Source organism: Morus notabilis, unplaced genomic scaffold, assembly GCF_000414095.1.
Source record: "Morus notabilis unplaced genomic scaffold, ASM41409v2 Scaffold985, whole genome shotgun sequence".
Taxonomy (NCBI): Eukaryota; Viridiplantae; Streptophyta; class Magnoliopsida; order Rosales; family Moraceae; genus Morus; species Morus notabilis.
The window spans coordinates 322,658-345,968 of record NW_010356679.1 but is presented as its reverse complement, the minus strand read 5'-3'; the positions used below and the strand labels follow the sequence as shown (position 1 = coordinate 345,968).

General features: G+C 36.7%; 1 protein-coding gene across 3 annotated transcripts; it reads left to right on the top strand.

Annotated features, from left to right (window-relative positions):
- Positions 1–11,551: 11,551 nt before the first annotated feature.
- LOC21399221 (protein TRIGALACTOSYLDIACYLGLYCEROL 2, chloroplastic) lies at positions 11,552–16,832 on the top strand. Of its 3 annotated transcripts, none has more exons than XM_024170226.1 (6): positions 11,552–11,705; positions 11,922–12,446; positions 12,528–12,857; positions 13,668–13,783; positions 15,944–16,034; positions 16,325–16,832. In XM_024170226.1, exons 2-6 carry the CDS (start codon positions 11,922–11,924, stop codon positions 16,415–16,417), a joined length of 1,155 nt encoding a protein of 384 aa, XP_024025994.1. In that variant the 5' UTR covers positions 11,552–11,705; the 3' UTR covers positions 16,418–16,832. The 3 variants fall into 3 exon arrangements, with proteins under 3 accessions (XP_024025994.1, XP_024025950.1, XP_024025904.1); XM_024170182.1 differs by having other exon boundaries at positions 11,807–12,446; XM_024170136.1 differs by having other exon boundaries at positions 11,552–12,446.
- The last annotated feature ends 6,479 nt before the right edge of the window (positions 16,833–23,311 follow it).

The following is a 23,311-nucleotide window of genomic DNA, read 5'->3' as shown; positions in this document are numbered from 1 at the left end:
ACCAAAAAAAATATATCTTGTATTTTGGAGTTAATTACATTTATACTTCAGATTTGAATTTACGCTCAATTCTTATCTTTTTCTTGGTTAGTGGTTGATTAAAAAAAAAAAAAAAAACTCAAATGCCCATAAAGGAAAAATGAATAAGAATAATAAGGAAATAGAAAAAATAGAAATTCAACAATGTGAATAATTTTTAGGTATTTTTTATAGTCAAAAATCAATCTTTGACCAACAATAGGTAGGGACGTATCATGATTTTTAAAATAGGAAGGTATAAAAGGTATAATTCTTCTAATAACCTTACATATAAAAATAGAAAAAAAAAAGCTTTTTTATTTTAATTGTAGTGATTTGGATTTTTTTCTTTTTTTTTTTTTTGCAGAATTTTTTAATTCAACATTTTTAGAGAACAATGAGTATTTTTTTTTTTAAAAAGAGAATTATTTAACTTTCCTTTAGAAGTGTATAGTTTAGATTTTTACAAATTACTCTTAATTAATAGCATTTTGACTAATATAGTGTTTAATTAAAATAATATAAATCAAGAATAAGAGATAAAAATTAAAACCTGTGTAATCTAAGGGAGTATTTTTTTCTCTTTAAATATAGTATCAACGGTAAAATAATTTTTTAATTTTACGCCTAGAGTATCATTCTAGCCCAGCACGGGAGTTCAAGTTGGGCTGGGACCGGGACCTGGACTAGGCCTACAATGACAGGCTCCGAACTTGCCATTTTGGCCCAACATAAGCTTACAGCTCTACATACACATAATCTATCAAATTTAGTTATTTACTCACTCCTAGTTCTAGATGCTTTAATATTTCTCTTTAAATCTAATTGCTTATCTAATTCAAACTATTTTCTATAAAAATTATACTACCCAAATTTTAAAACCAGCAAGCGAGAAGGAAGTAACTAATTTTTTTTGGGAGGAATAAAGATAAAAAGGTAGAAATTTTGAACACATTAAAAAAAAAAAAAAAAAAAAAAAATCGGATAAATTCTTGATTCAGCTTTGACAAAATTTGATAAATTCTAAATTTACCCCATGAATAAATTTGGAAAATTATGTATTTATCCCATGACCAAATTTGTAAATACAGAATTAATCAGATTTAGTCCTATGAAACCTAAAGTGATTTATATTTTTTATTTACATGATATATTTTTTAGTAAGAAAACTCATATTTTACCCTTACAAAACTTATTTTAAGTTTTGTAAAAAATATCCTATTTACTCATTCAACCTAAATTAAGTAAATTTTTGGACTATTTACAGGAACACCTATAAATGAAATATTTAGGCTCTTGATGGCTAGTAGCTGCAAAACTCTTTGGACATCCGTGTTGCTAAAGAAAACACCCCCTTCTTTTATATCATCAAGTTGTAATGGATCATCACCATAAAAATGTTGCGTAGTCCGCGAAGAAGATGTATTAGGAAAAAGAAATGGAGAAGAAAGGAAATATTCTCATTGCTATGAGAAAAACAAGTACAACCACGATTACATATAGATGAGAGCATAACAAACTTCTTCTAGAATATCCTATACACCTGGCATAACGGAAAAATGAATGAAGACAAATGGCTAACAAATATCATCAGAAAAGAAGCTAATAGGCGCTGAGGCTGATGTGTGCTAATACTCCCCCAAGATGGAGAATACAGATTATGAATTCTCATCTTGCTTAAAAGAAGCTAAAATTGTGTAGGATGAAGAGCTTTGGTAAGAAGATCTGCAAGTTAATTGTGGGTAGAAACGTGCATAGTTTTCAAGACACCAGCTTGAATTTTTTCCCGCACAAACTGACAATTGATCTCGATGTGTTTGGTGCGCTCATGGTAGACCAGATTGGCAGCGATGTAAAGAGCTGCTTGATTATCACAGTAAAGCAGGGCTGGTTCGCGGTGATCAACCTTCAACTCCTTAAGCAACCTAAGCAACCAAACAATCTCACAAGTAGTGTTGGCGATATATCTATATTCAGCCTCTGCGGCAGAACGAGAGACAACCTGTTGCTTCTTTGCTTCTTAGATTTCCAAGAGATGAGAGAAGATCAAAGGAAAATGCAGAAACCAGTAAGAGAGCGTCGAGTGTCAGGACATGTACCCCAATCTGCATCTGAGAAAGCCTTGAGCTGAAGTGTTGAGGTTGAAGGAAAGAAAAGTCCTTGACCTGGTGTTTTCTTGATATATTGTAGAATATGCAGGGCTGCTTGAAGATGCATAGTACGTGGGGCTGCCAAGAATTGACTGAGACGATTTACTGAATAGCTAAGAGCAGGGCGTGTAATGGTGAGGTATATTAGCTTTCCAATCAATCTTAGATAGTTTGTAGGATCTACAAGTAAACCACCATCAGATTGGGAAATATTTAAGTTGGGTTCCATAGGAATGGAAGCAGGCTTGCAACCAAGATACCCTGCTTCTGACAGCAACTCTAGAGCATATTTTCTTTGAGAAAGCGCTATACCAGCGCCTGATCTAGCAATTTCCAAGTCCGAAAAGTACTTTAGTGTCCCCAAATCTTTCATCTTGAACCGTTTACTAAGCGTTGCCTTTAAGGTGTCCACAGAAGCTTGATCATTACTTGCTATTATAATATCATCAACATACACTTAGAGAGCCAAGAAGGAATTTCCATGAAACTTGATGAATAAGGAATGATCACAATCCGATTGTGTAAATCCTTCCGATAGTAGAACACTTGAGAACTTGTGAAATCATTGGCGAGACGCTTGCTTCAAGCCATAAATCAATTTGTGGAGCCTACAAACAACATTAGAAGGTAAGGTCTCCCCCTTTCTAGCAATATACCCAGGTGGAAGAGTCATGTATACTTCTTCAGTGAGGTATCCATGAAGAAATGCATTGGTGACATCAAGTTGAGTAAGAGACCAACCAAAAATAGAGCCCAAAGAAAGCAAAACTTTGACTGTAACAAGTTTGGCCACAGGAGAAAAAGTGTCGAGGAAGTCAATCCCTTGTTGTTGTGTATAGCCTTTAGCCACAAGACGGGCTGTATACCTTTCAACAGTGCGATCAGCCCGAAACTTGATCTTATACACCCATTTACAACCTACCGGATGTTTACCATGAGGAAGAGACACTACATACCAGGTTCCATTGCTTTCCAAAGCCTACAACTCAACATTCATTGCATCATGCCATACCTGAGACTCAATGGCTTGTGAGAATGATCTAGGTTCGGTATGGGATGAGATGGCTAAGACAAAGGTACGGTATGGCTGGGACAATTTGTGATAGCTAAGGAATGAAGAAATTGGGTGAGAAGTGGAGGTGGAAGGATTGGGAATAAGAGAGCAAGAGGGTTGTGTGGCGGAGTAACAATGATAGTCTGACAAATAAGATGGTGGTTTGATGATGCGTTGTGGTCGAGAAGTACTGAGGGAAGGAGAAGAGGCAGAGGTAGTAGGAGAAAAAGGAAGATCTGGAAGAGGAGAATGAGAGGAGGAAGTGGAATGAAGTGACTCAAGAGATAAGGGAAGTGAAGTGGGGAACACATGGCTGGTGGAGAAGTCATGAAGAGTTGAACCGGGAGGAGAGCTAGCAAAAGGAAAAATGGATTCATGAAACGTCACATTACGAGAGATGTAGGTTTTGTTGCTTTCTAAATCAAGAATTTTGTATCCTTTATAACAAAAGGGCTAACCAAGAAAAACTGAGGCACGGGCCCGAGGAGTAAACTTTGTGCGGTGTTTGGGAAGGGTTAAGCCATAACACAAGCAGCCAAATGTACGAAGGTGTGTATAGGTTGGTTTTTTATTGTTTAAAAGTTCAAATGGAGTTTTGTTGGAGAGTAATGGAGATGGTGTACAGTTGATTAAATAGATGGCAGTCAATACACAATCACCCCAATAACAAAGAGGGACACAAGAGAGCTCGAGCCACATTAAGAATGTGTTGATGCTTACGTTCAACGACGGAGTTCTGCACGGGTGTGTCAACACAAGAGTGATAAGGTAGAATGCCTTTGGAGCGAAAAAAATCAAGAAATGCTAATTCAGGAGCATTATCAGATCGAACTGATTTAAAGGTAATGTTATATCGATTGAGAATTAGATTGTAAAGATCTGGAAAAATGTTAAGAACATCTGATTTGGCATGTAATAATTAGACCCAAGTGGCACAAGTGCAATCATCTACTATTGTAAGAAAATATTTGTGTGCTGCCGGAATTGGAACATGGAAAGCACCCTAAATGTTAATATGCACCAAATCAAATGGTTTAGGAGACATGTTATTGTGTGAGATAAAAGGAAGCCGTTTCTGTTTGGCCATGTGACAAATTCGACAGTGAGAAGATATATGAGATAAAGAGACAGGAAGTTGTAATTCATTATGTAGAATTTGAAGTTTTACATGAGATGGATGGCCAAGCCGAAAATGCCAAATATCATTTCTAGACATTGCAACACAGGAAAATAAAGAATTACAATTAGAATTCTCTAATTCTAAAAAATAAAGGTTGCCTTGGCGTCTACCCATCCCAATCATCGAGCCCTAAATGAGGTCCTGAATGACACATAAGTTAGAGAGAAAATTAACAAGACAATGATGGCTTAGAGTAAGGGCACTGACAAACAAGACGTTGTGTAAAAGAAAAAAAGTAGACAATGTGACTGTTCCGATCCGTGTAATGTCAATTGTGTGACCATTTGGGAGATTGATGGTGATCGAATCAATGATTGTTGAATGGGAAAAACTAGACAAATTGCAACAAATATGTCGTGTTGCACTAGTATAGATAAGCCAAGTATCATGAGGTACACAGGGATTTGAAAGAGAAAGAGTAGAGACGAGATTACCATGGATGTGAGAAGCAGAGGGCTGTGAAGCCGATTGAGCGTCAGGTATGTCGGTTGTGGTGGGAACATGGAGTTGTGAGCTTAGGTAAGCAATGAGCTGCTGAACTTGATCAGTGGTGAGTGAACTGGGTGGTGGAGATGGTCTCATGGCTGTCGCGGCTGTAGGCGGTGGAGAGTACGAAGGGCTCTTGGAGACAGGGTAGGTCGTGGATTGAAGGGAGTGTTGGGCTTGCTGAACTTGTTGTGCCTATTGAGTCCTGGGCTTGGGCTTGTAACCCGGTGGGAAACCGTGGAGCTTATAACAACAATCTACCGTGTGACCTGTAACCCCACAATGGGAACAGATGGGACGATCGCACTTTGTCTTGCTCGGAGAAAAGGAAGTGGCGGCGGTGGCGACGGCCAGAGTGGGAAGTAGAGGGGAAAAGGATGAAACACTAAAGGCCAGAGAGTCAGCAGGAGCCGGAGAACCAGGGCCAATGGAATGTTGCCGTTCTTCTTGATCGACAAGATTGAACACCTTCGAAACATAGGGCAAAGGATCGAGCATCAAAATTTGAGCACCCATTCCAGCATAGGATTCGTTGAGACCCATCAAAAACGGCATCGCATACTCTTGTTCTTGATAATCCATCCACGCTTTCATATCTGCACACTGACAAACATGAACGGGCTGGAAATGTTTGAGCTCATCCCAAAGAATCTTTGTGGAAAAGAATAAAAGATTATATTTTATTAATCGCATTTACAAGAGCCTCTAATGGGCTATATATACACGGATAATGGATAAGAGATAAGAGGATAAAGAGACTTCCTAGAAGAGATATCCTATTATCCTAACTTGCTGTCATCCGAATCCATAAATTCTAGGGATTAAGTATTTTATCCAATTCCTAAAGTGTTTATCCCATCTCTAGCACCTATTTCCCACACTCCCCCTCAAGCTAGTGAATAGGTGTCCCTCATTCCTAGCTTGGTAGTAATTTCTTGGAAGGTAGCACTATTGAGTTCTTTTGTAAAAACATATGCTAGTTGACTCTTTGTAGAGACATATGGTGTGCAGATCAACCTGGTTTCTAGTTTTTCCTTGATGAAGTGTCTGTCTATCTCAACATGTTTAGTTCGGTCATGTTGCACCAAATTATGTGCAATATTGATTGCTGATTTATTATCGCAGTAGAGTCTCATTGGTCCACTCCATTTAATCTTCAAGTCTTCCAATATAATTTTCAGCCACAACAACTCACAAGCACCCTGCGCCATTGCTCTAAACTCTGCCTCTGCACTTGATCGGGCTTCAACATTTTGCTTTTTACTTCTCCATGTCACCAAGTTGCCTCCAAGGAATGTGCAACAACCTGAAATAGACCTCTGATCCATGGGAGAACCTGTGTAATCTGCGTCTGTATACGCTTCAAGAACGAGCTCAGTGTCTCTTTTGAACATGATCCCCTTCCCGGGATTAGCTTTCAGATAATGGAGCACTCGATAGGTAGCTTCAGGTGAATCTCCTCGGAATTATGCATGAACTGGCTATTGACGCTCACTGAATATGCTATATTTAGCCGAATGTGAGTAAGGTAGATGAGCTTCCCAACTAACCTTTGATACATTTCTCTGTCTACTGCTCGATCTTCAATAGCTTCTTCAAGCTTATGATTTGCCTCTATAGGATCAGGAGGTATGGGTTTTGTGTTTGAGATAGGTGATGTTGGATTTTGAGGATGGGAATGAGAAGGAGATGGTGAATCTATTGATAGGTCAAATAGGAATGGATCTTTATCCTTATCTTCCATAATATAGGACTCCCCCTGAAGATAAGGTGTAGTAAAATATGGTTTATCTTCTGCAAATGTGACATCATCCAAGACATAGAGTTTTCTGGTGGGTGGATGAAAGCATTTGTAACCTTTTTCTGTGGAGGAGTATCCTACAAAGACACATTTAACTGCCCTAAGATCTAACTTGCCATGATTGTTGCTATGGATATGGACAAAGGAAGTGCACCCAAAGTTCCTAGGTGTAAGGTTGTTTGTTGCACTAATGTCGGGATGGAACTTAGAGAGAACTTCCATTGGACTTTTCAACCCTAAAACCCTTGAAGGAAGTCGGTTTATAATATAGGCAGCAGTAAGAACCGCCTCCCCCCAATAGTGTTTCGGTACATTTTGATGAAATAAGAGTGCCCGGGTAGTGTTTAGGAGATGACCATTTTTCCGTTCAACAACCTCATTTTGTTGTGGGGTTTTGATGCAAGATGACTCGTGAATAATTCCCCTTTTTGGAAAAAAAAGAGATAAAACTTTATTAAAGTAGTCCTTTGCATTGTCCGACCTAAACCTTTTTATTTTTGTATCAAACTGGTTTTGGATCATCGTATGAAAGTTAGGAAAGATGTTACTCACATCAGATTTGTTTTTTAGCAAGAAAAGTCACGTGACTCTAGTGCAATCATCGATAAAGGATACAAACCATCATGAACCAGAAATATTTGGAAGTGTAGAGGGCCCCCATATATCACTATGGATTAAATGGAATGGAAAAGAACTTCTATTATTGCTAATAGGAAAATACACACAAATGTGTTTAGCGTACTCACAAATATCACAATGAAATGTCCTAATATCTAATCCCTTAAACAAAGAAGGAAACATGATTTTTAAGGTTGTAAAGGAAGGGTGACCAAGGCGGAAGTGGTGCACCCAGATGACATCCTTTTTTGTAGAAGAAAGAAACGAGTAGGGTGAATTTCTCTTTATCATACTTGGAAGGTTTGACATCTCAAGGTAATAAAGTCCATCCTTTTTTCCAGAACGTCCAATCTTCTTCTCCGAATCTTGATCCTGAAATTCACAATAAGAGGGATAGAACCTTATAAGCCTGGCCTTGTAGTCGTTGCTGCTGTCCTCCTTTATTTCCTCACTCACGGCTGGTTGTCGACGGCTTGCCATGTAATTTCTAATAGCATTCTCTTGTGTGTCTCGGCTTTTTACAATAGGTACACCATATGTCATCTCGATTTGCTCCCTTTGACACCTCTGCCTTTCCATGCTCAGCTTTTGGTGGTTGCTCCAAAGTAAGTCCCTGTTGCTTGTTACAAGAAGTTGCGAGTGCAGATCCATCAGCTGTTTCTGGTTCAGGCATCACTCATCTTCGACTCTCTTCATCCCGTATCACCGATATTGTCTCATTAAGAGACGGTACTTCCATCTTACCTAGGATTTGAATCCTCATCTAGTCGAATTTAGGGTTTAGACCTGCAAGAAAATCATAAACTTGATCTCTTTCTATGAAGGTTTTACTCGATAATAATCCAACTCTTGCCGATAATTTTGTAGAAAGTTAGCATAATCGGTCACAGTTTTACTTCCCTATTTTGTGGCTGCTGTCTTGGTCTTAATTTCATATATTAGTGATGCATCATGGTCTTTAGAATAGGTTTGATTCAGTGCATCCCATATTGCCTTTGCGGTTAGTAGAAACATGCATGTGTGTCTGATTTCGAGTGTCATAGAATTCCACAACCAAGACATGATCATGGAATCCTTTTCGTCCCATGCTTCAATACCAGTTTCACCCTCTTTCGGTCCAATTCCTAACAAATGACTCAATTTTCCTTTGCCTTTCAGAAAAGTCCGAACTAATTAGGACCACTTCAGGTAGTTTCTGTCGTTAAGTCTATAAGCAGTCTGGATATTCTGTAATTCTCCCGTGGAGCGCTGACTTTGTTCTTCCTCACGCTGTTGGGATGATTGAACCACTGGAGTTGAAAAGGTTAATTCTGACATCTCTTAATCTGAATATGAAGTCACAGAGAAATAGAGAAAACCCTAGCGAAGGAACACAAAAGGAAAAAAACTGGATAGATAATCGATTAAAAAAATTGCAATGAAGGCACGTCAGGGAGAATTCGGCTATGATTGCAGAAGAAGGAAAAAAGTTTCTAATCCCAGGGAAAAAACAAGCCATATGGCTCTAATACCATGTGGAAAAAAATAAATGATTATATTTTATTAATCGCATTTACAAGAGCCTCTAATGGACTATATATACACGGATAATGGATAAGAGATAAGAGGAGATATAGAGTTCCTGGCAGAGATATCCTAATATCCTAACTTGCTGTCATCTGAATCCCTAAATTCTAGGAATTAAGTGTTTTATCCAATTCCTAAAGTGTTTATCCCATCTCTAGCACCTATTTCCCACAATCTTCAACCGAGTATAGTAAGTGTTGACATCAAGGGAATCTTGAGAAAGCTCGTGTAGTTGTTGCTTGATTTGAAAGATGTGTGGGGCGTTGCTCTAATGAAATCGATCGCGCAAATCGGACCAAACAGCTTGAGCACTGTCAAGGTAGAGAAGCATGTCAGCTATTTCTTTAGAGACAACACTAAGAAGCCAAGATGTGACCATACAATTACATCTAGACTAAACACCCGAGGAAGGATCCCCTGAATGTGGTTGCGAAAGAGTATTATCAACAAACCCAAGCTTATTTTTGGCATTAAGGGCCATAAGCATGGCACGACTCCAAGTATTATAGTTAGGCCCGGTGAGCATATGGGAAACAAGGGCCAGGCCAAGATGATCACCACTGTGAAGGAAAAAAGGACTGTGGATATTATCCATGGCAGAAGAATCATGCGTGGATGTGGTGACGAAGGAAGATGGAGGAGTAAGAGGCAACATGAGAAGAACTAGCTTGGTCAACCTCTTTGAAAACAATAGGCCCCAAAATGCTTACAATAAGCATAGAATTCAATAGGGAACAAGTCTTCAAAGAATCGAAGTACCAATGCACATCTTTGTCCTGTTTTATCATCGTTCATTTCACCGATTCGAGTTTAGAATTCGAGTTTTGCTACAGTAAAAATCTCTCATAAACACTCACATCTAACTTTTTTGCTACAGTAAAATTTTTTTACATAAAGTCACATTTCAACTCGAATTAAAAACTCGAATCAGCAAACTAGTTGTACCAATATTCAAAGAGACCATCAACTTCACCTCATAACCGGGATCTAACCGTATTTGATCGTATAAAATCTCCAACAACTTGAGATAAATCGAATTATTCACAATTACTTCGATATAACGACCATCCTTATACCGGTTATTCCCATCCCATGTGCCATCATGACAAACAACAACGTTAATCTTTCCCATAACTACAAAACAATAAAATGAAGTAATTGTTAAGTCATAGATTAATCAAACATAGTCAATGAATGATTATAGAGTATCAAAACGTGATTGTCTAGGATGGTTTATTAGTTAAACCAGTACATGTCAACATAGGAAAACAACATCAAACCATAATGAAAACAGATCAAACCCCTTAATAGAGTCAATAACTCGTGATTGATTCCAAATTAGCAAACCCAAAAAAATCAAATCACAACCAAAGAATAAACAATCTGATCTCAAATAAATTTTCAAGAATAGCAATAAAAATACAGACGAAACACATAAATTCAGTCAATTATTGACTCCGGCCAATCATTGATTGACTTAGTACAGCAAAAACAAAGAAACGGCACCAAGCAATGATTGACTTAGTACAGCAAAAACAAAGAAACGGCACCAAGCTTGTAACAAAACAGATCAAAAAGTGAATTTATTCCAAAAATTAGCAATTAGAAACTCAAACAAACAACACAACAAAATTCAAGGAAACTAAAATGCGAAACTAACCACAAGAAAAGAAACGAATCAAATCACAAAGAATAAACAATCTGATCTCAAAGGAAATTCCAAAGAATTACAATCAAAATAAAACCTCATCTGGAAAACAAAATTAAGAGAGAAGAAGAACATAAATCTGAAAAATAGAAGAAGAAATAGGAGAAAATACCTCGTCAATCCGAAATGTCAATCTGAAATCAAAGAAGAAAAACGCGAGAAGATGAAGAAGACGAAGGAGCCTCCTCAATCTGAAATCTAAGATCTCAATCACATTTGGAATTGAGGTTCGACTAAAACGCGGGAAGAAGAAGGATGAGGTGACGTGAAGAACTCTAAGGCTAAGCCTCCTAATTTCATTGAGTTTTTAATTTTAATTTTATTATAATTAAAAATTTTTATAAAAAATCACATTTAAATAATTTTTTTATTATATTAAAAAATTTTCATATAAAATCATATCTTAATTTAAATTAAAATTTTAAATATACAAATTAAATGAGGTCTAATAAATTTAAATAAAAAAATAAATGAGAAAATCAAATATATAATAATAAGGGATCACTTATTTGTGAAAAGTTAGGCCGTAAGAATTTCCCATTTAAAAATTAGGCCTACATGTTACAAGAAAAAAAAAAGGTTAAGACTTGAGATGAATTAAAATTAATAAGTTAATAGTTTACATAAATTAATAAATAGGCTAAATTACTGTTTTTATCCATAACTTGTATGATTATGAACCATAACTTGATAAGTTATTGTCCATTTTTGTCCATAACTTGTCCAGTTATGAATTATAACTTGACAAGTTTATCTATAATTTATTTAGTTATGAACTATAATTTAACAAATTATGACCTATTAATTTTTATAATTAAAAATTTACTTATATATTTTTTTAAGCGTTTCATAATAGCCTATTTTCTACTATTTCCGTTTTATTTTCTCTTTTCTTCTCTGTAAGTTTCCCAACAAGCAAAGCCCATTTAATATGTGGCCCAACTAATTTAGCCCTTCGGTCCAAGGTTCACCTCAACTCACTTCCCAAATTTACATCGTATCATCGTATAATCGAAAAACAACCTCGTTGCTTTGCTTTTCTCAATTCATTACATGTCACATAAAGAGGCCCGAGACCCTCTTTGATTCAGTTCTCCGATTCCTCAAAGCTCAATTCCCTCCAGGTAAACCCTACTTGATTCTTTCCCAAACCATTCGAAATTTCGAATTTTTTTTTGGGGATTGTAATTCAGGGTTTAATAATAATGTGTTGGATCGACGGAAGACTTTGCTGCCCATGTTTGATGTAAAAACCAGTTTGATATAATAGGGATATCTGAATATTGTTCTGCAACTTTTGATCTTTTCATCTTTTGCTGATTTGGGTTTTGCCGAGAAAGATGTTTGGGATCGGGAAATCCATCGCCACGGCTCAGGTTTCGACTTCCCCAACAGTGTTGTCTTCCTCGTTGTCTTCCGTCCCACATAGTTCATCGAATTCCTTGCCTCTTCTTCCGCTCAGATCACGGAGAAAAATCGCTCCGATAACCGCTGCTTCGTCCTCCGGCGATGCTGGTGGGCCCGCTTCGGAGAAGGGGAATCCACTCGCGGTGGTCCTGGATGTTCCGCGGACTATTTGGAAGCGCACATTGCGGCCGTTGAGCGATTTTGGTTTCGGTCATAGGAGCATTTGGGAAGGCGGAGTCGGGCTATTTCTAGTTTCTGGTGCGGTTGTTCTTGCTCTCAGTTTGGCATGGTTGAGGGGGTTCCAATTGCGGCATAAATTCAGGAAGTACTTGGCTGTGTTTGAGTTTTCTCAAGCTTGTGGCATTGCGAATGGGACGCCTGTCAGGATTCGAGGCGTGACCGTTGGCAACGTTGTTCGCGTAATCCCGTCCTTGAAAAACATTGAAGCAGTTGTTGAGGTTCTTTTCATTCGATTGAAAGTTCGATTATCGACATTGTTTGATTTTGGCTATGTTAAGATGTATAACTTTTCTTTTCAGGTTGAAGATGATAAAATAGTCATACCTAGAAATTCACTGATTGAGGTGAACCAGTCAGGTCTTCTTATGGAAACGATAATCGACATTACTCCGCGAGACCCGATTCCACATGCTTCAGTGGGGCCTCTTGACCCGGAATGTGTCAAAGAAGGTCTAATTGTGTGTGATAGGCAAAAGGTGAAGGGAAAACAAGGAGTGAGCTTGGATGCATTGGTAGGGATATTCACTCGCCTCGGGCGTGATGTAGAGGCAATTGGTATTGCCAACACTTATTCACTGGCTCAACAAGTCGCTTCTGTTATCGGAGAGGCAAAGCCTCTGCTCGCAAAGGTGTGTAATGTGCCCTTCTGACGCTGTTTCTTTAATTCTTTATCTGTTTCTTTTTTCTTTTCTTGGTCGGGATATGCAGGTGGTTATGTTTGTTTTTGTTCTCAAATTAACCATAAAGTTTTTTTACCCGTGCTGAAAGAGCCACTAGTTTGTGTCAGCTAAACCGGCATAAGCAAACTGGTTCTTGTTAAATGGAAAGACTTATTTGTGAAAGAATAAACTATGTGGAATCTTTTGTTAACTGCCCATATTGTTGACTGATGTGAGTTTCCGAGATTCGAGATGTTTCAGAATTTTTTAAGGCACTTTTTGCATTTGCCGAGGAATCCCCCAAAAGGGAAAACTAGTAATTCAATTATAGGCATCTATTGAAATCAGCTGGCCTTTTTCGACACACTAATGAAAATGTTTGTTGTAACTCTATTATAATTCTCATTCAAGGTTATGAAGCAAGAATTTGGATTGATTTCTATTTATATTCTGAGAGTTTGCATAAAGGTCAAGTAAGGCTAAATTATGATGAATACATGAACTTATTGAATTTCAAGTGTGCAGCAACTGTCGTTGATATCTTTAGATAGAGGAGTGAGGTGGAGGGGAGAGACAGAAAGAGATATTAATAATAGAAGTGCCCATTAATATTTATTTTCTAGAGAAGCAGCAAAAACTTAGGTGAAAATTTTAGTTTTTAATGTAAAAGCAATGAAAGAAAGTTGGTAAAAGAGGACTCCTCCTTTCGGGAGTTTCCAATTTACTTTGTGTGCACGTTCTCATGTACATATATTTGGCTTTGATGTAGTGATGTCTCAGATCCAAGCCATGGCTGAAGATATTCAACCTTTGCTAGCTGAGGTTCGGGATAGTGGTCTGCTTAAAGAGGTTGAAACTTTAACCAAAAGCCTTACTGAAGCCTCTGAGGATTTGAGGTGAACTATCCCAATATAAACTACGTCACTCTCTGCTTGTCTTTATTTACGATTTGTTATGCTTTTAGAAATATTGCTTTTTGATGTGATGTAACTTGGTGTAGATTTGTTTTAGAAGCTTTTGTTGTTTTATTGATATTTAGATCCTGTTTGTTAAGTTTGATGGAACATCAGTCTGTTTTTGTTATTATTATTATTATTATTTTTTTATATAAGATTGAATGTGTTATTTCATTGCTATAATTCTGAAAGTTGTCATGTCTTTCAAACTTGTCTCTTCTAAGTAGCTTAAGTTGCATCATTAATCTTTCTATTAATTTTGTATTAAAATGTTCAAAGACTTGTTTGTATTATTGTATGGACTTAGGACACGTTTAGTGCACCGTATTGTATTGTATTCTATTCTATTCTATTCTATCATATGTTTTATCATCATATTGCATTTGCGGTGTTTGGTTTGTAGTAAATTACATTATATGTTTTATCATCATATTGCGTTTACGTTTTAGTTTGTAATCGGATAAAATTTAAGTCTAATCATAACATAACTCAACTAAAATCTCGATCCAAATCCAGCATTAGGAGCGGGCAACGAAGAAGGTAGAGTTGTTCAACAGTGTTATTTTTGTAAAAAAATTTTGAAAATGGGATCAAATTGTAATTTTTTAAAAATTGAGGGGTAAAATAATAATTTTGAAAAATTTTCGGATCAAAATATAATTTTGAAAAAGTAAGGGGTCAAAATATAATTTTAAAAAAATTGGGGCGGGGGGTCAAAATATCATTTTTTAACAATTGAGGGGTCAAAGTGTAATTTTTGAAAAATATAGACTCAACATTGCTTCGATCTTGAAATTTAACCTCAGCATTGGTCCCAAAATCCGATCCCAACTCTTGATATTTTTAAAATATTTTATATGTCTTATAAAGTTAAATTGCATAATACGATCTAATACATAGGTTTTTATCCGTATTAGATATCACACTATGTATTGTATTAAATTTGAATTTCTTATTAAATTATACAATATATGAAATGGTGCCAAACATTGTATTATTCTTTAATAATACAATACGGAGTGCTTATATAGTGTACCAAACATGTCTGTGTTTAAAGACTGGATTTTGATAGTTTTTCTAATGATTGTTCAACTACTTGTGATTTCCTGTTGAACAATTGATAACCATCAATTTTGTTGAAAGCTAGCATCTATATATATATATATATATATATATATATATAATGTCCATGTTTCCTCCAACTCTAGGTTTTACATGTATGATTCTGATTTGTTTCCCATCAATGAGTATTGGGTTGCACTATTTTCTCGATATACTGATGTTTAGCTTCTAGATAAACATCAAGAATCTGATTTATTGTTGGGAAATATATATATATATATATATATAATGTCCATGTTTCCTCCAACTCTAGGTTTTACATGTATGATTCTGATTTGTTTCCCATCAATGAGTATTGGGTTGCACTATTTTCTCGATATACTGATGTTTAGCTTCTAGATAAACATCAAGAATCTGATTTATTGTTGGGAAACACTAATCCTTTGGACATGATCAACGAAATTATCAACCTTTTGTCCTGTTACTGTCCTGAAATACTTCGAGTTTGAGAAACTTGGTATGTGCCTGTGTGGTCGCTTTATTTGTATGTTTGCTTTCGGATTATGCTTTTGTTTGTTTATTTTTGTTTTGGATGATGTTGCCAATTTCATTGCTATGTAACCTATAAAAAAGTTCATTGGGATCCAATTTGGCTTTAGTGCAACTAGATTTATGAGACTCGTTTAATTGAAAGATACAATACTATAAATCAAGAGAACTCAATGCTATTAAGATCGTTGGTACCGGTATCAATACAGATCTGAAGTCATTGCAGTTCACACATACACCACCAGTTTCGAAAACAATAAGAATATCATTTTCAAATGCAAAATAATTTCTGATCTTGGGTTGAATCCAGATGCTAGTATTATTAATTTGACTCATTCAGAGACTTAATGATTATTTTACCTGTTTGCCACTTTGCTTCAATTGAAATTTATCTCGAATTTCAAGATGGTTTTTCTGTTCTCAATGTCTTGGTGCATGTGTGCTATTCACTTTCAGGCTTATAATTGTTTAGCGTATTCTTCTGTGCAGAAGAGTGCATTCGTCCATTTTGACTCCCGAGAATACAGAACTGATTCAGAAGTCGATATACACTTTAATTTTCACCTTAAAGAACATCGAGGTAAGATTTAGGCCTCATTCATTTCACCAATTCGAGCTTTCAATTCTAGGTTTCTACAGTAGTTAAAAGTTCTCAGAAAATGCCGCATTTAATTTTTTTCTAGTACAGTTAAAAGCTCTCAGAAAATGTCACATTTCAACTCGAATTGAAAACTCGAATTCGCGAAGCGAACGAAGCCCTAATTACAAATTTCTGTACATTTTTTCAACAAGTGCATAATTCTCAGTTCAGTACCTTAAAGGATAACGTTCTGTTCTGTTTTTTCATTTTCCGTCATTCTATCTTTGCAGAATATAAGCTCTGATATCCTTGGATTCACTGGTGATGAATCTACAAGAAGAAATTTGAAATTACTTATCAAGTCTCTTAGCAGGTTATTATGAAGTTCATCAAAAGAACTAACTTTTATGACTAAAGATACCATCGTTGGTCACAGAAATGGTTTCCAGGTTCCATAATTATAAAGAAGAGAAATGTGAAGCATCGCTTTCGAGTTTTTTTTTTGCTTTTTCCGAAAGAAATGTGGCTCCTTACAGTTCAACTAAGGCATTTCCTTTTAGCTCATGTTCCATAGAAAAGCTTTTGATTGTAGAGCTACATTTTTCATTCATCTTAGAGTTCTATTGATGTGTTCTTATGATCTCTTTAGATTCATGCGTTCTTATTATGTCCTTTTTATCAAAACCATTTTGAAGTTGCCAATATCCTTCGGACTGATTATCCTGAGAGCCTTATTTGTTGTTGTAGGTTCCGTTTTCAATAAAAGGTTGTACTCTTTTTCCTTCTTTCAGATTTTCCCTATGGGGTTTGACTATAAAAGGGTTTTAATGGCACCTCTCTTTTACTTGTGGGGGTAGGGGGGGAAAAATGAAGAAGGGGAAAGAAATAAAAAATTTCCATCTCATTTGGAACCTTAAGAAAAATTATGGGAAATTTTTTTTTTTTTCAAAAGTTTTGAACCGACCAGATGGATGATGATTTCGTTGCGAGGTCCGGCGTGGTGGACAACGGCGGAGCTGGCGAACTCGCAGTGGAGGAAGGCGACAGATCTCACCAGTGAAGACAGATCGCAGCCGAGGACGGCCGCTGGGGAAGAGAGCAGAGTGGGAGATGAGAGGGGCGGAAATAACGAGCAGAAGAGAGAAAGAGAGAGAGTGAGGAGAGGGAGAATGTGAAGAAAGAGAGTGTGAAGTGAGATATAGATTTGTGGAATAAAGTTTGGATTTTGATTTTCCTCACTCTTTTTTGGAGGAAAATAAAATCTAAATTTTACATTATAAACTTTCCCTCAAAATTTCCTTAAAAAATTTTTCATCATTTTTCCTGTCTCAAACAAGGTCTATCATAATGCTTACCGGATTTGTGCTCGTCGTACCTATTTCTTCTGAATCTTGAATGCATCTGCTTTACACCTTTTTTATTTTTTATTTTTATTTTTATTTTCCCCAATTCAACCAACAAGCCGAAAATATGATACCAGATTTTTAGAACTCCAGGGAATTACTTTAACCAGCACTGGTGGTGTCTGGCATAGCTTGTGAGTATAAGTCACACATTCGCTCAGTTTGATAGTGATTTTCAGAGTCTAAACGTGATTTTACATTTATCCACAGCTACTTTTAGCGTTTGGTAAAAAATGTAAAAACCAATTCTAAGAGAATTTTAACTGCGTTTGGTAAAAAATGTAAAAACCAATTCTAAGAGAATTTTAACTAAATCAGTAGCCAGAAGCAGGCAATTTTAATACTTCTGCTTTTAAATTCCCCGTCAATCACTGATAACATTAATGATAATTTTATAATACCACAAATATCCCTAAAAACTTTAGAAAATGACCAATTGTATCATTATTTATTCTCACAGACTATAATCTTACTCTATTCCCCTCCACCCAAAACTATCATCTCTTCTTTTTTACTTTTTTTTTCCTTCATACTTTGCTACGACACATTGAACTTAGCCACACGATTAGATGATTGAAAATGGAATAGACATTTTTGTTGTATATGTTGCTCACTCATTAATTTTTGTTATAACTATATTTGTGAATGAAAAAATGAAAAAAAAAAGAATTAATTATCATAAATTTATTATTAGAAAACTCATAATCATGCCATTATGTTTTTTTTTTTTAAGTTAAACAAGTATTTCTAAATACCAAAAATAATTATATATATATATTTAAGTTTCATACCATGTATATTTTGGTCATTTTAATTACCCACAACAATTCAACCTCACAATTTACCAAACGCTATTACACTGATTTTAGAACCAACACAGCTAGTATAATTATAGTTTACTAAACCCTCAGCTATTTTTTGTAACAGTGACTTTTTCCTTCAACACAGTTAAAAGTAATTTTTTTAAAATTCACAGCACTACCAAACTAAACCATTGCCAGTGAATTGTTGATATTTTTTTTTAATAATAATGATAACCAGTGAATTGTTGATTGTAACACCATTTGTGGTAAACGGTGCATACAATTTATTTGTTTGAGAATTCCCCTAAAACAATATAATATTATTTTAGACTGTAGAAACTATTTAGTTGCTGGATTAATTTTTCAATGATTTGATTGTTAACTGTATAAAACTTTGCAGCATGATATATAACTATTTTCAATCACAGATCTAATGTTTGAAAATTAATCTAGAGATTAAGAAATATGAGATTTACAAGATAAAAAAAATATAAAATAAAAGCTGTCAACTTGAATTTGATTATGCCAAACAAAGTAAATACTAGGTACATGCTAGATTTTCTAGTAAACTAAAATACAAAAAACTATGTAAATAAAGGATTTACGTGTTAATACGAGATGTACTACATAAATTAAAATTTTCAATTGTGTATAAACATTTACTAGGTAAGTAAAGTATCTATATAGTCCTTGCATATTTATTTACTTAGCAATTAAATACATATTTACTAATTTATCTACTCAACAAATACATTATTTGATACATTTTCATCAAATTTTTACTTAAATTTTTAGATAATTAATTTAGTAAATTCTTTTTTTTTTTTTTTGACAAATTGATATCTTTTAGAATCCTCGAAAGTTGAATCCCAGAAAACCTCTAAATTGAAACCCTAGGCCTAGATTCCCAAATTACGTTGGGAAAATCTAATTCTTAAATTTCAAAACCTAGAACTCTCAAGTACATTTAATAACTCCTATCGATTGTGAACTCGTGATGGAGTTCACCATTTCTCAAGGAAGGCCGTCGCGCTTTCTCGTTTGAGCTCGACAACATCCGCATTTTGCCAAACACAACTTCTAAACTTCTACAATGACAGTGAGCTTCATCGATGAAATTCACAATCTCTTGACGATGTTCACAGAGTTTGCATATTGCCAAAGATGACGATTTTGCAGCTTATGTAATAATGTTGAGATATATTTTACATTGACGACAATCTTAAAGCCTAGAGGAAGATGACAACTGTAGAGGGTAAAATCTACAATTGAAGAAATCAAGGGCCAATGACCTTGTTAGGAGTCGTCGATTAGTAAAATTGATTCGTTGTGAGAACGAGAGCATTGATAAACTTGAAAGTAAATGAAAACAGTAGAAAGACAAGAATTTCTACTGGCTTCCATGATAATGCAAGGTACATCCAATGTAGGGCTCTGATGGTTTCACTATAACTATTGTAAAGCGTTACAAGAGTCATTTTGAGAAGAACAAGATGAGAGAGAGAGAGAAGTATGTTGGAAAATACAATAAATAATAAAGAAATATATTGTAAGTGAGCATGGGAGCTTTAGTGTGATGTAGAAGATTACGTGTTGGAGTTGATGAAACTCCACAAGTTGTTTCCTAATTCTTTGCGTGATATAGCCTTCAATTCATGATATTCCCTTTTTTTTACGCTGTATGACTTTCCTTAACTGGTTTTGTCCATAATCGACCGGTCAACCATGGTTTCTTGCCCATTTTGAGTTGATCCGGCCTCTTTATTGCCTGATTGTTGGAGATATAGTTTTCTTGTGTGGAGGACAATCAATTTCGTCCAATGAGAGGGTATCTTGTGGCCTAAGTCAACCTTTGACATTTTTCCTCATTAATTCTTCTAGTTGGAGCAATTGATTTCTTTACTGTTCTGGCAGATTCTGTTGCCAAATCCCGTATAAGGAATGTCTTGAAGATATTCTCTCGTGACTTGATGCCCAAGGCTAGCCTTCGTCTAATGGGATCAACCGGTGAAATTGACCAGTTGACCAATCGTTTGAGCCTGCTCGGGGAGTCGCAGTGACTCATTTAGTGACCTTCCAGAGCTCGAGTTGTCACGTGCACAGTGAGAGATGAGGTACGAAATCTACCCTCAGCAGTAAGCCTTCTCTCCCATTAACTGATGGAAGTCTGGTGAGGAATGTTTTGTCATTTCGTGTGGCAACTTGATCGTCGGAGGTCGGCCCATGGAGAGGTTGGCTCGAGCAGTCAAGCCTTCGTTTGATCTGTGAGCTGTCTATAAAGGCTTTGGTCGCCACGTGGTGCATCCCCTGAAGAGGAGACAGTTCTTTTCCTCAATGTGACGTGCACCAGTGCATGTTCTCCCGTTGTTCGTTTTCCGCAGCGCTTGCAATGATAAAATTTTTGGGACAAACCCTAATTGTTAAGATTGGAGATTTTGGGCCATTAGATGGGATTTGGGTAATAAATAAGGGATTTGATTTTGAAATCATTTTAAGCTCGTTCATTTCACCGATTCGAGTTTAAAATTTGAGTTTTGTTACAGTAAAAAGCTCTAAAAAAAATCACATCTAACTTTTTTACTACAGTAAAAGGCTCTCATATAAATTCACATCTGAACTCGAATTGAAAACTCGAATTAGCGAACTAAACGAGCCCTTTATTTATTCTCAAAACTGGGCAAAAAAACCTTACTCTATAAGTTTTTCTTCTCTTTCTCGTTTTCCTTCGGCCAAGTTTCCTCCACTAGTTTGCCGCTGCACCGCCGTTGCTTTTACGTCAATGTCGCGTTCCTTTGCCACCGCCATTGCTTTCCATCGTCTTCTCCAAAATTAGTCCATCTTTCCTCTTCGTTTTCCTTTGTGTTTTTTGGAATAAACTTGTGGGTTTAAGAAAGGAATTTTCTTTAGTCGATTTTGGGTTTCATGAAATGTATAGATGATTTTTTTGGAAACCTTAGATTTTTCCTTCTTGTTTGCACTTCGTAGGATCCCGAAATTACGTTACCTTCGCCGTGGATAAGCTTTTGAGTTCCTTTAGTTCTCTGACCAAACTTGGAATCAGTGGGTTGACCGAAGGGTTATCGACTGGTGGTTCACGCTGGGTTTCTCCTCACGAGCCATTGGTTCCTCGATCCAAAGGGTTGATTTCTGATTATGAGGATAAGTACCCTAGCTTGGGGTACCTTGAATATAATCCTCCTACGGGTTTGACGAAGGAAGAAGTTGAGAAGTGGAAGGCCCTCTATGGCTTTCTAGTTGACTTCAAAGTTTGAGTGCCTTACTTGGACGAGAGAGTTGATTCTTTATGCGATGGGTAGTTCACAGTCTATGAAGTCTTCTTACGCTTGGAACTGTGATTCCCCATTCCGGCCTTCACATCGAGTGTTCTGGAGAATTACCACTTCACGGCTGGGCAATTGATGCCTAACGCGTGGAGGGCGATTTAGGGCTCGGGAACTTGTCGCGCAAGGATGATGTGTATCTACATGACAGGGACTTTTTGTAGTTGTTCTACATAAAGCAAAATCCTAATTCCGGGGGTCAATATATGTTTGCGCTGACGAAGAAACACACCATCATCATTGAAGAGGTGAAATCGGCTGATCGTGAATGGAACAATCGATATACCATGGTTCAAGGACCCATCGATGAGGCTGGTAGTCCCTGGATTGCTCTGTCGGTTTGGCGTCACCCTAGTGAGTCGATGTAGAGTTGATGGGTCGATTCATAGCCTTTGAGTGATCAATACTAACTTATTGTCTTTGTTTTTACAGAGAGAGCTTGTACCAAATTTCCTGCCATCACCAACGAATTTGTGGAGAACTTTGTGAAGATGAAGAATGCCCAGAAGACTCATCCTCATATTGGTGGCAAGACTCCATTAGCTGTTGTCGCTTAGGCTGGTGAGTTGATTTGTTAAGCTCTTTGTTTTAGACCGGCGATTGGTCATTTTTTGAATTACACTAACTTGATGAGGTCTTTTTTTGCAGCTCTGGTGAAGAGTGAATATCTTTCAGCCATGGACATGATTGCTCGTGTTGTCACCGCTTGTTCAATGGAACGGTTGACTGGTGGGCCTTCGGGCAAGTCGGTTGGTCTTATCTTAATTGATCTGTCTTCTTCTCCTCCGAAAGCTCGTAAGTCAAGCGCCAATCCTTCCAAGCAGAAAAGGGTCGAGGATTTCAAGCTCGAGCTTCCTTCTAACCTATGCTTACAAAAGGATCTCTACTAGGCTGCTCAGATTGGGAGGGCTCTCCTCATCGAAGCTAATTTGGATTACTGATGAAGGAGGACCTGATGGCGTTGCTCAATGAGGCATTGACTGATGGAGTCACGGTGATTCGATCTCTTCCCTTGGTTAATTGAGACTTAAAAATTCCTTACTTGATGGATTCCCTTTGTTGTCTCAGTTCATCCAAAAGCTCCTGGCAATATCTTGCTTCCATGCCCAAGCTGACATTCAATGCAAGAAGTTATCTCGTGAAAAGATCAAGTTGCAGGAGAAGCTTAACGCAGTCAAGGGCCCTGAGAAGGTGGTGAAGGAAAAGCTCCATGTCGCTAAGGAGTCGAAGGCTTCCTTGGAGGTTGAGGGGAGGTAGGTGACTAAGGAGTCGAAGACCAAGTCTTCTATCGATTGGTTGAGGGCTCGCTTTGATGTTTTTCATCCTATTATGTAGTCGCTAATCAATTCCGTTCAATTCATTAATCAAGGCTCTAATGTCACCTCGCAACCTCTCTCGAGTGCCTCACAAGAAACTATATTTAAATACCAAAAACAATATCCCTATTCAAAATGAATATTTAAACACAAATTAAGCTTCGCCTTTAGAATTAGAAAATAGGAATATTGATCGCCTCCCAGCCTCACAACGACCTAAATCCTAATTTGATTATCTAACCATTGATGTCCTCCCTGTCTCACAACAACCTAGACTATGTTTCTCAAATCTAGATAAAGAACTCAATCTCTCCCGAGCATCAAATTCACAATCTAAAAATCATCTTACTCATTGACCAAATAAATTAGAAGAATTAAGCATAGAGAAACATAAATGAATTGAAAACGAAATTA

Coding starts and splice junctions, on each gene's coding strand:
- LOC21399221 (XM_024170226.1), top strand. CDS start 11,922: ATGTTTGGGATCGGGAAATCCATCGCCACGGCTCAGGTTTCGACTTCC. Junction 12,447..12,527: donor ACATTGAAGCAGTTGTTGAG/GTTCTTTTCATT, acceptor TTTTCTTTTCAG/GTTGAAGATGATAAAATAGT. Junction 12,858..13,667: donor CAAAGCCTCTGCTCGCAAAG/GTGTGTAATGTG, acceptor GTGATGTCTCAG/ATCCAAGCCATGGCTGAAGA.